The 15,285-nt window shown below is 49.7% G+C and overlaps 1 protein-coding gene across 2 annotated transcripts in view; it reads right to left on the minus strand.

Annotated features, from left to right (window-relative positions):
- The window catches only part of LPCAT4 (lysophosphatidylcholine acyltransferase 4), a 2,084,283-nt gene that overhangs the window by 228,703 nt on the left and 1,840,295 nt on the right, over positions 1-15,285 (minus strand). For both annotated transcript variants that reach the window (XM_069633760.1, XM_069633761.1), the window contains exon 13: positions 8,060-8,213. In XM_069633760.1, the coding sequence (XP_069489861.1) occupies positions 8,060-8,213 (154 nt within the window). The remainder of the gene's footprint in view (positions 1-8,059; positions 8,214-15,285) is intronic.

Consider the following 15,285-nt stretch of genomic DNA (forward strand, 5'->3'; position numbering starts at 1 on the left):
CGAGTGCCCCACCACCGGATCGCTCGTCGGAAGCTCTCGTCGAGTGTGATCCTGTCCTCGAAGCTGCCCGTCGTCTGGATCCAGCGAGCGTCCAGGAACTCCTGTAACGGGCGCATCCGAAGCCTGCACAGGCAGATGAGAAATGCAAGAAGACATCATTCCGAGGAGGGATTTGATGGACCTCACCCTGGCCGCGTCCGCAACCAGCATCCGCTGCACCTTGCCCAAGATGGCCCTCGTCCTTTCCTCCGACGGAGAGGCCAGAAGCACCACTGTGTCGAGTTTCGCTCCCAGAAACAGTGCGTCTTGCGCGGGCACCAGGTGGGACTTGGCATAGTTTATGGAGAATCCCAGGTCCGTGAGTAGCTGGACGGTCCTCGCCGTGTGCTCCGCGGCGAGCTCCCTTGTCTTTGCTCGGATGAGCCAGTCGTCCAGGTAGGGGAAGACGTGGATTCCCCTCCAGGCGCAGCCGCGCCGCCACCGGTGCGAGGCACTTGGTGAACACCCTGGGTGCCGACCTCAATCCGAAGGGAAGGGCTCTGAACTGGTAGTGAGTGACCCCCTTGGACCACGAACCGGAGAAACTTTCGGTGTCCCTTTAGGATGGGGATATGGAAGTAAGCATCCTCCAAATCCAACGACGACAGGAAATCGCCCTCCTCCAGCTGACCCAGGACGTGCTGGAGGGTGACCATCCGGAACTTCTGTGCCTTGATGAATTTGTTCAGTCGTCGTAGGTCCAGGATGGAACGCCATCCTCCTGTCTTCTTCTTCACGAGGAAGTATCTTGAGTAAACTCCGGAGCCCCGAAGCCTCTTTGGGATGAGCTCAATGGCGCCCTTCTTGAGCATCGCCTTTACCTCCAAGAGAAGTTGAGGGACGTGATGTTCCTTCCTGGCCACGGGGAGGGGGAGGTTGGGGGGGGGAGATGCGCGGGCACTTCTTTAGAAACTCGAGCGCGTGACCCTGGGCCAGGGCGTCCAGCACCCAAAGGTCGGTGGAGATGGACTCCCACACGCTGACTAAGTTCGCCAGGCCGGCCTCCCACCGGGATGCTTCGGTGGGGGCCCGACCCCACGGCCGGTTCAGTCCTGCTTCGACGAGGCTTTGCCGCCTTGTCCTCCCTGGCGACGACAGCGGGGTCCGCCCGACTTGCCTCGTCCCCTGTAGGCTTCCTGTGAAGACGAACGGGACGCTTGACGCTAAGTGGAATATCCGCCGCCGGAACCTTTGGAGGCACCCTGCTTGCCTCCGGTGCTCCAAAAGGGCAGCCGTCGTTGCTGGAGACCACCAAGAGCCCGGGCCATCTCCGTGTCCGTCTTGATGGCTTGTAAGGAATCGTCCACTGTTTCCCAAACAGGTTGCTCCCGTCGAACGGCATGTCCAAGACTCTGGTCTGCACGTCCTGCCGGAAGTCCGTTGCCTTGAGCCATCCACGCCGTCTAAGGCACACGCCGTTGCCCAACTGGCGAAATCCAGTGTCAGCGATGTCCGTTGCAATCGTAATGGCGTGGTCCGACGCCACTTCTCCTTCCTGCAAGATCTCTAGGGCCTCCGCCCTCTTGTCGTCTGGTAGGAAGTCCAGCAGGGGGGCGATCTTGTACCACAACTCACTGTCGTAGTGGGCTACGATAGCCAAGGCGTTGGCAGCCTTAATCGTCGTCGCTGCCGATGAGATGACTCTGCGTCCCATCGTGTCCAATTTCTTTCCCTCGCCGTCCGGCGGGGAGGTTGACGTAGAGGCCGAGGCCCCCCACGCTTTCTTCGTGGCCGCTGCGGAGACGACCGAGTCCGGGGTCGGCTGTGCCCGAAGGCACAAGGGGGCCGCGTCCGAGACCCGGTACTTCTTCTCGTACCGATCCCTTCTCGCAGGCGTTGAGGATGGGTTCTTGAGGAGGGCGAGACCCTCATCCCAGATATCGTCCAGTAGAGGTACAGCGAGGACAGTCTTCCTCTTGGTCTCGCGCCGTTGATAAAGGAAACCCTTCCTTCTTCTCTTCCGGGCAGAGCTGGAAAAGCTTGGATGCCCAGGCGAGGAGGCGACGACGGGAGATCCTCGTCGTAAGCCTCCTCGTCTGTACCCGTTGCGGCCGTGTCCGTCCCCGTATCATCCCACGGGTCGTGGATGGGGAGGAGGGCTGAGCAGGGCGCGATGGTTGAAAAGGAGGTGGAGGATGAATCCTTCTTCTCTTAGGAGGAGGGCTCCCAGAAGGGCCTGGCTCCGGGTCCCCCGTCGGGAGCGGTTCCTCCGTTGGTGGTAACGGCAATCTCGTCCTTATCTCCGAGCATAAGGACTGTATAGCCAACAAAATGGCCGCCGAGTTGTCTTGCGGCACTGGTTAAGGGGATTCCGACAGGCGGTCTAGAGCCCCGTCGACACCCTCGATGTTATCGTCGTCTCCGACGTCGGGGTCCCTCCCGACGGGCTGGTCTTCTTCCACGCCAACGCCGTGGCTTAAGACTTCGATCAGCTCTTCTTCAGAGGTTGAGGCCGAATCCACGACGACCTCCTGCCCCCCCTTTTTCTTCTCCGTCGGAGGTTTCACGGGGGTCCTGTCGATGGGCATGAAAGAGGACTCCCTCCGCAGTGGCAGGGAGACTCTGGGCCCCGAGGTCGCCACCACTGGTGTAGCCTCCACAGGCTGAGCCAGGGCCGCCGCGACTGTCTCGATAGAGGCCTTGGCCGGGTGGATCAAGGCTTTCACCACCTTAGGTGCGCTCACCGCCTTCTCCTTGGCGGGGAGGGTCACCGCCTCGCTCCCCCTCCGATGGGGCCTTCAAGCTCGACCGGGGTCTCTCCAGGAGCTTCGCCGGCCTTCCTCTTACCCGAGCCAGAGCGTTGGCTTGTGGTTGATGGAGCCGGAGAGGATGCGCCCTGCCTGGCACCCGTAGAGCCCGACCGTTCGGACGACTTCTTTTTCTCGCCTGACGGGCTCTTCCCTTCCAGCCAGTTGGCGAGACGCAGATGGCGGTCCTTCATGGTCCGCTCCGACATATTGCCGCAAAACGCACAGTCCTTCTCCATGTGAGTCTTGTCCTCATGCAGGCAGTAGAGGCAAAGGGAGTGTTCATCCTCCTTAAAGACATTCTGAAGCTGGCATCCAGGGCAGACCCTGAACAGCTTTCCGGGCGTCGAGCTTCCCTTCCCCTGGGCCATGTCCGAGATGGGCCTGAGAAACTTCTGGAGTCCTCCAAAAGCGTGGCTCGACGAAATCTTCACCCTTGAGGGGCGTAGAAGAATCCGACACAGGTCCCCGTTGATTGGATAAAGAAACGGTGGAGCTTGAGGCTCTTTGACCGAAAAAAGAGAGAATTTTCTTAAGAAAAAGCGCGAAAACGCACTAAAGCTCGAGAGCAGTAGCAGGAGGATCCCAAAACTTGAACGTGCGGTAAAAATCTGAAGATGGCTGCCAGAGGCGGGGCTTAGGGAGATGGCAGTCATTGGCTGTGTGCAGTATGACGCAGAGATCAGTGATTGGTTACTACTACGAAAGACAGATCAGAAAAGAAACTGATACTGATTTTTCTTTACCAAGGATTCCCAGCCTGACGACTGGGAATTTCATGAGCATGTGAATCCATGCCAGACCCCATGCTGGAGAAGTGGTACTTTTTAATTTTGTCTCTGTACAATGGTAATGCACTATACATGTACTCCAATGGTGTCCCGCCTCCCATCTTTGCAATTTGCGTGCTCAAAGTCCCAACCTTTGTAAATATGCAATGCACACACTTATCTCCTAAGTCACTAGAAGTCCACCGTACCCGTATCCCCATCGCTCCCTATCAACACTCCCTCCTCCACCCTTTCCACTTGCACACACTGTCAAACTACGAGCTATCAACACAAGCCCACCTCTGGCCTTCACCTTTTGCACAAAAATCAAAATACACTAATACAAGCTAAAATAACCTAAAACAACAACCACTACTTCCACCGAGCCCACTAATTATACAGAGCTCCTAATTTTGTATCTCCTCGTCACAAAACAAATGGCACCATCATTTTCTAATACTCAAAGGCTCCCACACTCCTGTTTTTCCTCCATAACATCCTCTTAAATTACCAAAAAATAACAAAAATGAATCTCGCCATCTGGCCTTAGCACACTCCTCCGTCAATCATACACACAACATTTCCCAACACACCATGCTCCTCGTTCTTATCCCTCGCAAAGGGCGTACTCACGTCTGCGTGTACACACAAGCTCCTCTGTCACGGGGTCCCAATAACGGCCTGCACTCTCCCAGGAGCCGTGCCCCGCTCCAAAGAGCAGACAAATTCTGTGAAAATGGCTCCTGCACAACTCTGCGGGATTGCACGCTTGGGACCGGTCACTGTAGGTGGATGCGGCCCCTTCAGAGAAGCAGCCTGGAAGCCTCAGTCGTTGCAGGGGTTGCTGGGATCACGTCAGGGTTACCAAATGTAGGAAAATCCATAGACCTTGACACCATAAAAATACACCACACTATGGAAAAAGGCCCAATACACCTCTTGCAAGGATAACCAGGTTTCTTTCCACGACAAAGAACTTTCCGTGGAACGTTCTGGCGAAATCTGCATGATACAGTAAAAACCTGCGCGGCTGGTTAGCGAGACCCTATACATAGGTCACCTGCTCCTTAGGGGATGTCAGCCCATTGGTCCCAGAACCGTACTTCCATCTTCCACGTGGGTGATACTGCATTCCTCATCAGTCACAAGCCGGATCATTGGCAATTATTTGCAATCTAAACAACATATCTTTATTTATGTAGCAGTGCACCTGGTACGATCAGACAGGGGCCCAGGGGGAAAGCCGAGGTCATACTAACTCACACACTTCACTCGCTCCCAAACAGACCAGCACCTCTCCAAGGTCTTCCACCCTCGTTCTGGGCTATAATTTCATCCCTCCCTGCACCTCGCATAACGTGATCTAGAAGTGAATGCAGGAAAGAACTGCTTTTTGATCAGTCATGGATCTAATAGGTTTATGATCAGTGGGCTGGCGGGTACCTTGGAATTCAGAGATCCTAAAGCTAGGGCATTTGGGTGCTATAACTTAGAATTGGGACTGGTGGGGGTTGGAGCCCCATGCTCTCCTTCTCGTGGGATCGAATTGTACAAAGATACTCCTCCCCCCCTCCTCCCATGGCCTTCCAGAGCACATTCTTCCCAGGGTGCAAAGGCTGGCAACTTTTTAGATGAAGGGTTTATGGATCTCTGTAGCTATGGCCTTTATCATCAGTACCCAGGATATAACTTATTCCTTTCGTCGTGTTCACGGCCTATACCTGGGATTCTGGCTGCTGTGCTGCATTTAGGCCTTACGTTCCAATATGGCTGCTAATATGTAAGATGGCGTTTGTTCCCGCATGTGTACTACATCTATAGAGCATGCAATATGTGATTGTGTAGAAAACTTTAACCCTTTATGTGCCAAGGGTGAGGTATCTCGTCCTTGGCAGTGCACACGGAGTGCCAAGGACGAGATAGCTCGTCCTTTTCGGCACCTTGTTTTGAGCGATCCCTGGCCCTCTTCCCCCCACCCCAAATGGAGGTGGGGTGTACCTCACACAGCCGTTTGTAGGAGGCCCAGGGAGGCCTGCATGAGGTGCCCCTGCCACCCATTTGGGGTGGGAGGGAGAGGGCCACCACAAAAGGTGGGGCAGGACCCCCAATAGATGGGGCAGTAGGGTTTGGGCACCCTGGGGGCAGATTGCCACACTAATGTGAGCATCTGCACCAAGCGAAGTTGGGTATACAAAACAAATAATACAAATTCATAGGCTGCTTTTTAGGGGGGCTGAGGGGCACCCTAAATTGGCAGAGAATGATGTACTGCAACGGGGGGTGGCCCTCACCCCCCCTCAGCCCAAATGGAGGGCCCCACCTCATGCAACCCTCCCTGGGGGCTGATACCTGCTCCTAGGAAGGGGCATCTGATCCCAGGGAGGGATGCATGAGGTGGGCCCCCCTATCTGCCCCCAGGGAGGGTTGCATGAGGTGGGGCCCTCCATTTGGGGTGGGGCAGTAAGGTTCGGGCACCCCAGGGCCAGATTGGCCAAATGGAAAATGCATGGGGTTCCCTGTTTTCCTTGCTGGCTTTGACACCCTAGGCCCAAATCTGTAGGTTGCCCACAAGAACAAAATGGGCAGTGGCGAAAGGCTTGGGGTGACCAGTGGGTTACCCTTTTCCTTTTGCACCCCCGGTAGGTGCACCCACACATGTGAGGTACCGTTTTCATCGGGACACCTGTGGGAACGTGCGACGGTAGGCCATGTGTTGTTGGGGGCGTGTTTCGATGGGTGAGCCGAGCGAAATGTGCGGAAAATGCATTTTTCCCCACATTTCGGACTTTGCGGGTTGTCTGGGTAATAACTTCTTGGGCGATTTGGGCATATCATACCTCTGCGGATTCCCACGGGTGTCCTCTTTTCGGAAATGCATGGGGTTCCCAGTTTTCCCCGGTGCCTTGGACACCCGAGGCCCATATCTGTTTGTGGTGCCGGTCGGCAGAGCGTCTCAAATTCCGGTCAGAAAACAGGCTTGGGGTTACTTGTGTTTTAGGCTTTCCCCTTGGCGGCCAGGTAGGTGCACCCACACATGTGAGATATCGTTTTCATCGGGACACCTGTGGGAACGCGGGAGGATAGGCCATGTGTTGTGTTTGTGTTGTTTTCATAACATTTTGACCCATTTGCTGGTGGCCTTTGTCACACAACCCTTTCCTTTCCCAAATGTGACCTACATGTAGTCGCTGCTTTAGGCACCATACACTTTTGTAACCTGCACAAGTCACCTACCCTTGAAAAGGTCTGCCGCCTGTGCTCTTTCAAAAAATGTATGCTTGCCATTCCTCACCACATTGGTTTTCATGATTTACACATGCTAAGTGCGTCTGGTCAGCCCGTGAGTGTAAAACTCCTGTGTACCATGGCTCAGTGTTTGGCTTGTGGTATTGCTTGTTTTGTAAAACACTACAAAAAATGTGTGCTCTCCTAACTGCAAGAGTCAGGGGAATGTAGCGGAGCATTGCTTTTCTCAAAATTCATAGAAGTCATTGCCGTACCAAGCCAACCATGTCCAACACAACTTTTTTTTCGGTCATTTTCCCGCTTTTCCCCCAATCGATGGCAGTTTCCCCTACCTAGTTGTTGCCTGACCTACGCAAATCACCCCTTCCTAAACTAGGAATTTTGTCTTTCAGAAATATACACCTTTCTGTCCTCCAATTCGGCTTTCCTACCCTTTTCTTCCATTCTGTCCATGCATGTCCAATTGGCAAAAATGGCCAAAATCGCCTACCTGTCACAAAACGGTTGATAACCACATCAAAATATTTTTTTTCCACTTCCACTCAACCTGTTCTTGAAAGCCAGGAAATTGGGGAACTCAGCACAGCAAACCATTTGTTCCTAGCTCTTACAAGGAAAAAACCACAGGCTTCTTTATACATCATTTTATTGGCATTTTTTGAAAAAACCCACAATTTTCGCCCTTTTTGCTTATTTTCTCTCACCCCCCCTACAGCAACCTAGTATTCCTGGGTGACGTTACGACCGCCTACATGTGGGAAAAAAAAGACCCAAATTTGGCCGAGATATCTCATGTAACAAAAGTTATAAGCCATTGAATGGCCACATACCGAAATCACCAAAAAAGGCCCTGGAACTGGGGAGAAATACCCATGGCACTTAAAGGGTTAAAGGTCCCCCCGACCCACATGTCCCTTATATTATGTCTTGTGGTCTTTGCCTTATTCTAAACTGCTTGGGGGTGCGGTAAGATCGTCTCTCCTTCCAACAATATACATAATCAAAATTACAGCTTTCAAAAGAACTTTCTGGTGTTTGACAAATTATTGCAGTCATTCTGGATTTGCCAAGAGCTTGAGGACAGCGTAGGAATCATTATAGGCATTTCAATATACAAAAAACTTAAATAGACATGTCTCCAATGATGCCTCTCTAGTAAATACATGCACTTTGTTGGAAGTGTACAATATTGCACTCATAAATTGACATCACTGTTACCCCCTTTTATAACACAGTCAAGTTGGACAGACGATTCACCTTTCGACAGCCCCTCTGTCCCTTCCTCCGAGCAGATTTCAGCAAAAACCTTGGAGCAGTCACTGCGGGAAGTGCCAAGCAGTGTACGTAGTATGGCGGAGAAGCCATCTTCATAGAGTCTGAGCTTGTCTTCAGGCCAAGGTTCTGCAAACAACTGAGAAGAGACAGAGGTATAAAGTAGTGAAAACCAAGGGTGAGAAGAGAGCAAAGAAGAGGTGACTATCATTTGCAAGGACAAACACCCAAAATGGGGAGAAACCAAGTGAGAGAATGGAGAACAAAAACAAGGAAACATGTGGCAATAATGAGCAAAGCCAAGAGTCCAACAAGGGAAACAAGTGGAAGAGGGTGAGAAGGTACAACTTTAATGGCAGAAGAAAATGGGCAGTACAAAGAGAGAGACAGATGGAGAAGAATAGAAAGCGTGACTAAAAGAAACAAAACATCCATGCGTAAAAAATCATGAAAAGAAACAGACAGTAAAGAAAACCATAAGAATAGGTTAGAGGGAAGGGCAAGAAATGAACAGAGAAGAAAGGGAGCGAGATATACAAAGGCACAAGCACAAAATTAAAGTAGGGGTTGCAGTCCAAAGGACCCAGATGGCCTGAAAGGAGGAGGCAGGATGGCCAGGGAAAAAGACATGCCTCACTGTGTCTTGGTCTATCTTCCTCCTAGTGTCTCTCTCTCCTTGATCCAGTCTCTCGCTCTCCCCATCCAGTCTCTCCCACCCACTCTTTCACGCTCTCTCTGCCTGTGCCATACTGTATCACTTGCTGCAGGGGCTCTGACCCAGCTGAGAGTGTGGTAGAGAGGAAGGAAGAAAAGGAGGAAGATGATAACCCTTTCCCACCATAAACAGAACTTAGGAATTGTTAGTTATTGACTTCCACTGGATTCTGTGGTGGCGGACCTCGACACCTACAGGCGTGCTGTTTATCCAGACCCTCGCATCACTCAAGATCCTGGGTCATGAGAAGAAACCTCTGGGAGAAGAGCAAGGTTGTATCTTGCAGGAGGCACTGGGGGCTACTTTCCTCCCAACCTCTTCAGTCGTGAAAACTTTAAAAACCTCCTGTGCACTTAGAAAGGGATACCTTTGCTGACTTGTTGAGCCTGACTTCACTGGAGCCTTTGTAAGCAGTGTCAAGGATTTTGCAGTTTGAGTGGGAGACCCAGAGTCTTTTCTTGGACATTGGACTCCAACGTAGTGGCCTTTAACGGACAGTGGCGCTACAGAGCCTCTCCTACTGTTAAACAGGAAATTATATTGCGCCTCTTTTCTAATATATATTGGCCTAAGCCCAGTCGCTGTGCGAAGAAAACTGCATTTCAAATGTTCCGATTTTAGATTGACTTTGCCTACATTTTAGGATCATCCGCCATTTTGATTTCTGTTCATATGTAACTGTGTTCTAAAATGGTGGACAGTGTTTCTCTCTTGTAACCGATCCTTCCCGACCTATGTAGCCAAGTTAATGGTTGTTAAGACGGATTTCTGAACTCTGTCCTGGAGGAGCAGAGGTTCAGAAGGCCAGCCTAGTTTCTTGGAACAGGGTAACCTCTGGACAAGCCAGACCAATCAGGGTAGCGATCGCGGCGGTCAAGACTAGGTCTCAAGAGGAGTGAGGGTGACAAAGCCTGCAATGAGCACACAAAGCAAGGACACTTACAAATTACTCCAAGCAGGTGTTATATTAAAAATATATACACATTTATATACACATTTATTACAAGGCCTTTGTAACATTGACCGTAGCGAGAAATCACAATAAAACTCAAGTAAACCAACACATCACAATCAAATACAATATATATACAAATACAAACGAGTCTAACGAGTTAGACGCACAAAATGTGTAGACCACCTAGATGGGGAGGAAAACAGGCAGTGCGAATAATAATTAGACCCAGTCCGCCTTTAGAGGCACCTAACTAAAAGGAAGTCCAAGCCCTACGAAGAGTGGAGCCTTGTGCTCAAAAGTACCTGCACACGCTGGTGCCAATGGGCAAAAAGGGAAGTCTCTTCGAGGGAATCAGGCAGTTTAGTTCGGTGAACAAATGAAGATGAACAAAGCTCCGCGACTCAAGCGCAGCCTCCACTGTGGGCAGAAGCAGAGCGCGAGTACGGAAAGGCGTGCTGTTAGACACAGCGGGGAAAAGCGATGGGCTACTGCACGAGGGCGACCAGTTCCTAGCGATGCTACTCACCGGTCCCCGATGCAGGCAGACGCAGGCTTCTCCGCGTCAGTTTCAGTGCTGGCAGGTTCAGATACGAACAGGGGACGTCTCGGCGTCGTGTAGATTCCGCAGAAGCAGAAGTTGAGTTGAGGATGTCCTAAACGCAGTGAACCCGCACAGTTTGTTACCAAAGCAGGGCAAGGGAGCGGCCGTGTGTATTTCAGCCCAATGTACACTACTCACTTCAGACCTGGGAATGCCAAGTTTACGAATCGTGTGAGTGACAAGGACTCGTAATACAACACAACCTGACGGCGGTTACAGAGCAAGACTCCTGGGTAGGCTGGTCAGTCTGCTGGATGGCCCAGAGACGCTTCCGAAGGCTTACGTGCAGGAGATGGTGAAGGTGCTGAGAATAGTTGTTCCCACTATTCCAAGGGTCGAAGTACCAGAACAGGCCTTCTCGTTTGATCCGGGGTAGAAAGGGTTTCACAAGGCGACAGCAGTGCAGAGGAACAGTCCTTCAGCGGGTCACCAGCGATTCCTCGGTTCAGTCTCGTGGTTGCAGGATACTTGGCTCCTGTATTCCTTTGTTCGTGAGAACTCAGGAGATCGACATGGTAGTGGTGTTTCCAGCTCCCTCTTATCCACGGTTCCCTTCGCACCAAAACAGAGGGGACCCAATAGGAGATCTGCTCACAAAACACTCACACCATACGTGGACCTATCACGGACCACAGAGGTCCCAGGCATTCACGACACACTAGACTCTCTGGCACCCAGGATGTGTATTGGGACCAGACATCCCAGCCCACATCCTGGAGGCACACACAAGGCCTGTAGAAGCCCGCGAAAGCATCTGTGTTCTGCGGGAAAGTACATGCCCAAATAAGGAAGGACCCGGGTCGGCACGACCTGGGGGAAGGTGAAGGGGGCAAGACGGTCAGCGGACAGGACAAAGAGCCTCGTGGTCTGGCCATTTTGGGAGCCAGGCCATCATTTTGGGCTAAGCGCGAGAAACGCGCTTCAACGCCAAAAGGAGCTCAAAAACACAAGAAACGATTGCTGCCACCAGTCCCGTCCGTGATTCACTTGCACCGTTCATTATCAATCCAAAGAGAGTATCTAGGGCCTGTAGAAGACTAGAGACCCAAGAGAGCAGTAACTTAGCTTACAGTGCCCTCTTGTGCCATGTTGTGCGAAAGCGGCAACATTATAAAGAAACTACAAAAAACAACATTTCCCGGTACTGACTGTCTTAAGGGCATGTCAGTTTCCCCGTAAGAATGGAGCGAAAGCCCAGAGGAGTGCGGCAGAAGGCTGCACTTCTCTGGCAAAGTCTAGATCATGGTGAAAACAGCAGCAAAAAGTTTAGGGGTTGCCACATGGAAGGAATATTACCCACAATTAAGCAATCTTTCCTAACAATGGTTAGACTGTCCGTTGGCCGAAAGTTTAGGCTGAGCAAAGAGACCTTGTCCCAAGCCTGACTTGTAGTCTAAGGATTAACTACACCAATAAGTCTGATCCACGGACATACATCAAACACAAGCAAATATCGAACGTGGACACTGGCTGAACTGCATTGTGAGGGACATGTGCTAAGGATTACTGTTAAATCCGAGAATACACTGTTGCCATTGTAACCTGTTTGTATGTAAACTGAGGATGATCCTTGTGCATATTGTCAGACAAGCCATAAGTGAACTTGGCACAAACTCTAGACCATGGATTATTAACTTACAGAGGCACTGGACATTATTACCGAAAATATATAAAATGCACGACTGTTTAGATGTCCAGTACCTCTCACTCCTCACACTGAAGGGCTTGTACTCTTTGTGATATACTGAGGGCCAGATAGCTATCTGTTCTGTTCTTTGTAAACTGCACAGTAATTGTAATAAAGATCTGTGAATCTTTATAAGCCTGTGTTTGGTGTATTTCCTTTTGTGGTACTCAGCCTCAATATTTCCTTGCTTTTACAGAAGCCGCCCGAACAGGGGCCCTCAAGATTGATGCCACCTCATTGAAGGTTGACGCGGCTATCGGACCGGGATCGGACGGTGAACAAGGGGGCCCCTTTCTTGGATGAGATGCGATACCTCAACAGTACTGCATGATCCGATCCCTGGACGGTGAGCCCATGGTCCGAGACGGCATCTTGACGAGGGTCCATATATTGAGGCGGGCAGTTTTGCCGAAATCACCAACCACGTGGGTCCTTTGAAATCCGATCAGACCTCCTTAGTTCTTTGATCGGGTGAGTCGGGCCTGATTCTTAAATATCCTGATAATTTGTTTTGGGGCATTGCACTCGCGAGTACAATTATTGACCAGGCAACACCAGCAATCTGATATGCCTGAGAAATTGTCTGCCTGCTTCAGGGCATTATTCCGCAAGGACAGACAATCTTTGAAATTTGGCAGACCGGCGCCAATGGAGGGATCGCTGGCATGTACTATGTACTGTAAGCAAGGCATTGGTAGTATAGTGTTTAATGATATTTGGCACAGACAAACTAGACATGCTTCCGAACTTCGGTGGCCAACCAATGGTAGTTTTGAAATCCCTCGTATAGAACATTTAGAGTCCATATTATTAAAGAAAAAGGCTAGACATGCAGCATTTGATGTATTACAGAATTGGAAGAAAGAAGCTTTGCAGCAACTTAAAAGTAGGGAAAAACATGCGCGCCGTCACATGACCAACGCCGAAAAAGCGTTGTTGTATGATCAATATAAACAGTCTGAGTCAGTTAGAAATATGGATAGGGCTTTTTCACTTGGTATTCAGAAAATCTATCCGTCTTAAGACTTTCATGTATCTGATGAGTTGATTGACAAACTTCTAAATGAACGAAGGCCTGGTGCCACTGCGCCACCTCCGTATGTTCCTATTCCTGCTGTTCTACCTCTTCCTGCTGTTATTACTCCTCCCGTAGTTGTTCCTGCTCCTCCTATCGTTCCTCCTATTGTTCTTCCTCCGGCTGTTGTCCCTCCTCCGATCTTTGCTCCTCCACTTGCTCCTTTGCCTATTGTTACGGGTTTGGTAGATTTGCCTTCTGCACCAGCGATAGCACCTTTGTTACCAAATATACAAGATGTATCTGCTCTACCTCTTCCTAGTGGCTCTGTCCCACTTGTAGTTGATAAGGGAGTCGAATCAAAGATTGTAACTCGTAATACTGTATTGAAAGAGAGAAAGCACGAATTGACTGCGTGGGCTAGACATTGCATGGAGAAGTTTGAACAATCTGATGTTTTTGCCACAATCTCTAATTTGAAAAGTTTTCCTGAGAAAAACGTTTTTATTGAAGGGTTGGGAATTAATTTAAGTGTAATGTGGAACAGGTTAGATGATATAGATCTCCCACAAGGGTTGAGGGATCTGAATGTTTTGGCATATTCAAGAGATACTGCGGAGAAAGTACATGAGCACGTCGAGAGGGTTTTTGAGTATAGAAGGGAGTTGGAAAGGCTACAGAATGAAGAAATTGATGGTGATAGTTTGGACGCTATGTTTGTACAGAAACGATTCCTGCCTTGTTGTAAATCGATAAATGAGGAAACACGAATTTGCACAAAAGATGCGATTAGGTGGATTTCAGACATGTCGATATCTCCCGTAGAAGTATATGAAACGTATAGTCAGTATACGCCAGAAATGCAGAGGAAAGTGATACAGGTTATGGTAGAATACCTGCAGGATGAATGCATAAAAAGAAGGATTTGTTGTCCCGCACAATTATTGAATATCTATAAGAGCTTTTTCGTCTGACACTCCTTCAGCTGCTTTAGCGCTCGATTTAGCTCTGTTGCTCAGTAAGCGTTCGGAGTTTCCTATCTCTCAGTTACCTATAAGAGAGGTTCCGCCGACATTGGTCCCAAAGGTTGAGGTTCCAGCTAATCCTGCAACAGGTGCTGCTGCTCAGGATATTCCTGCACATTATGTGTTGCAGTTTGTTCACGTTCCGTTCTCAAGACAGGAAGTGAACACCATTAAACAATCCATTCCTGATATTAGGAAGAATCCAAAAGGGTTCTATAAAGAGATAGAATCTGTCTTACAGTCATCAGTATTTACCTTGAGCGATATTGATTTGCTATTTCCCATGCTCCTTCCTGTAGATTTATGGAAACAGATTAGGACTGTAGACGATGTACCAGGGTTAGGAGACACATGGGTTAATATAGTTTGACTAGATACAGAAAGGCCAGCTGGCGAGAGACCGTCACAGGTAACACTGACTTTGCCTGATAGAATAGTTACAAAACTGAAAGCCATAATTCCCGAAAGAAGGATTATTTGGGACAAATTTACTGCTTGTGTCCAAGGGAAGTCTGAGGGTACTACCGAATTCTTTAATCGGTTCGAACAAGTGTTTTCAGATTTCAGTGGACAAGATCTGAGCACAGAGTCTGGAAAACTACTTTTTGTGCACAAATTTGTGCGTGGATTGTTGCCGGACATCCAGTCGCAGATTATGTCTTCTGAGAGTGCGTGGCAGGCTAAGTCACAGTCTGAAGTATTGCATATGGCTCAGTACTATGAGAACCGAGTCAATAACGAAAAGGAAAGAATTGAAAAGAGAAAGGGAGACCTGAAAACTAAAGTTCTATTGGAACAAATTGTTAGAGGCCCTAGAGGGGGTACTTCACAATTTAAGGGACAGTATGTTCCACAGGGAAATGCGCCGTTGGGTCCTGTAAACGTGAACCAGTGTGCTTATTGCAGACAAGAGGGTCACTAGTTTAGTTTAGTTTGTTTATTTGTAAAGTGCGGCCAAACCCTCAGATAGCTGGGCACATTAAACTTGTGGACAACATAGCTACATAACGTTGCACGGGCAAAAGTGCATACATTCCATGGTACATAGAAAAGAACAGTCTGTGACAAAATGCTGAGGGTACAACTATAAGTTGCTGTAGGCAGCAGGTGCAATAGATAGTATAGGACCGGGTTACAAAGTGGTCCAGTTCAATTAAAGCTAAAATGTAAGTTAAGGATGTAACGGGATCCAATCTTTGAATGGGTGGGTAAC

The sequence above is a fragment of the Ambystoma mexicanum genome, chromosome 13 (genome assembly GCF_040938575.1).
Source record: "Ambystoma mexicanum isolate Mex_15411 chromosome 13, UKY_AmexF1_1, whole genome shotgun sequence".
Taxonomy (NCBI): Eukaryota; Metazoa; Chordata; class Amphibia; order Caudata; family Ambystomatidae; genus Ambystoma; species Ambystoma mexicanum.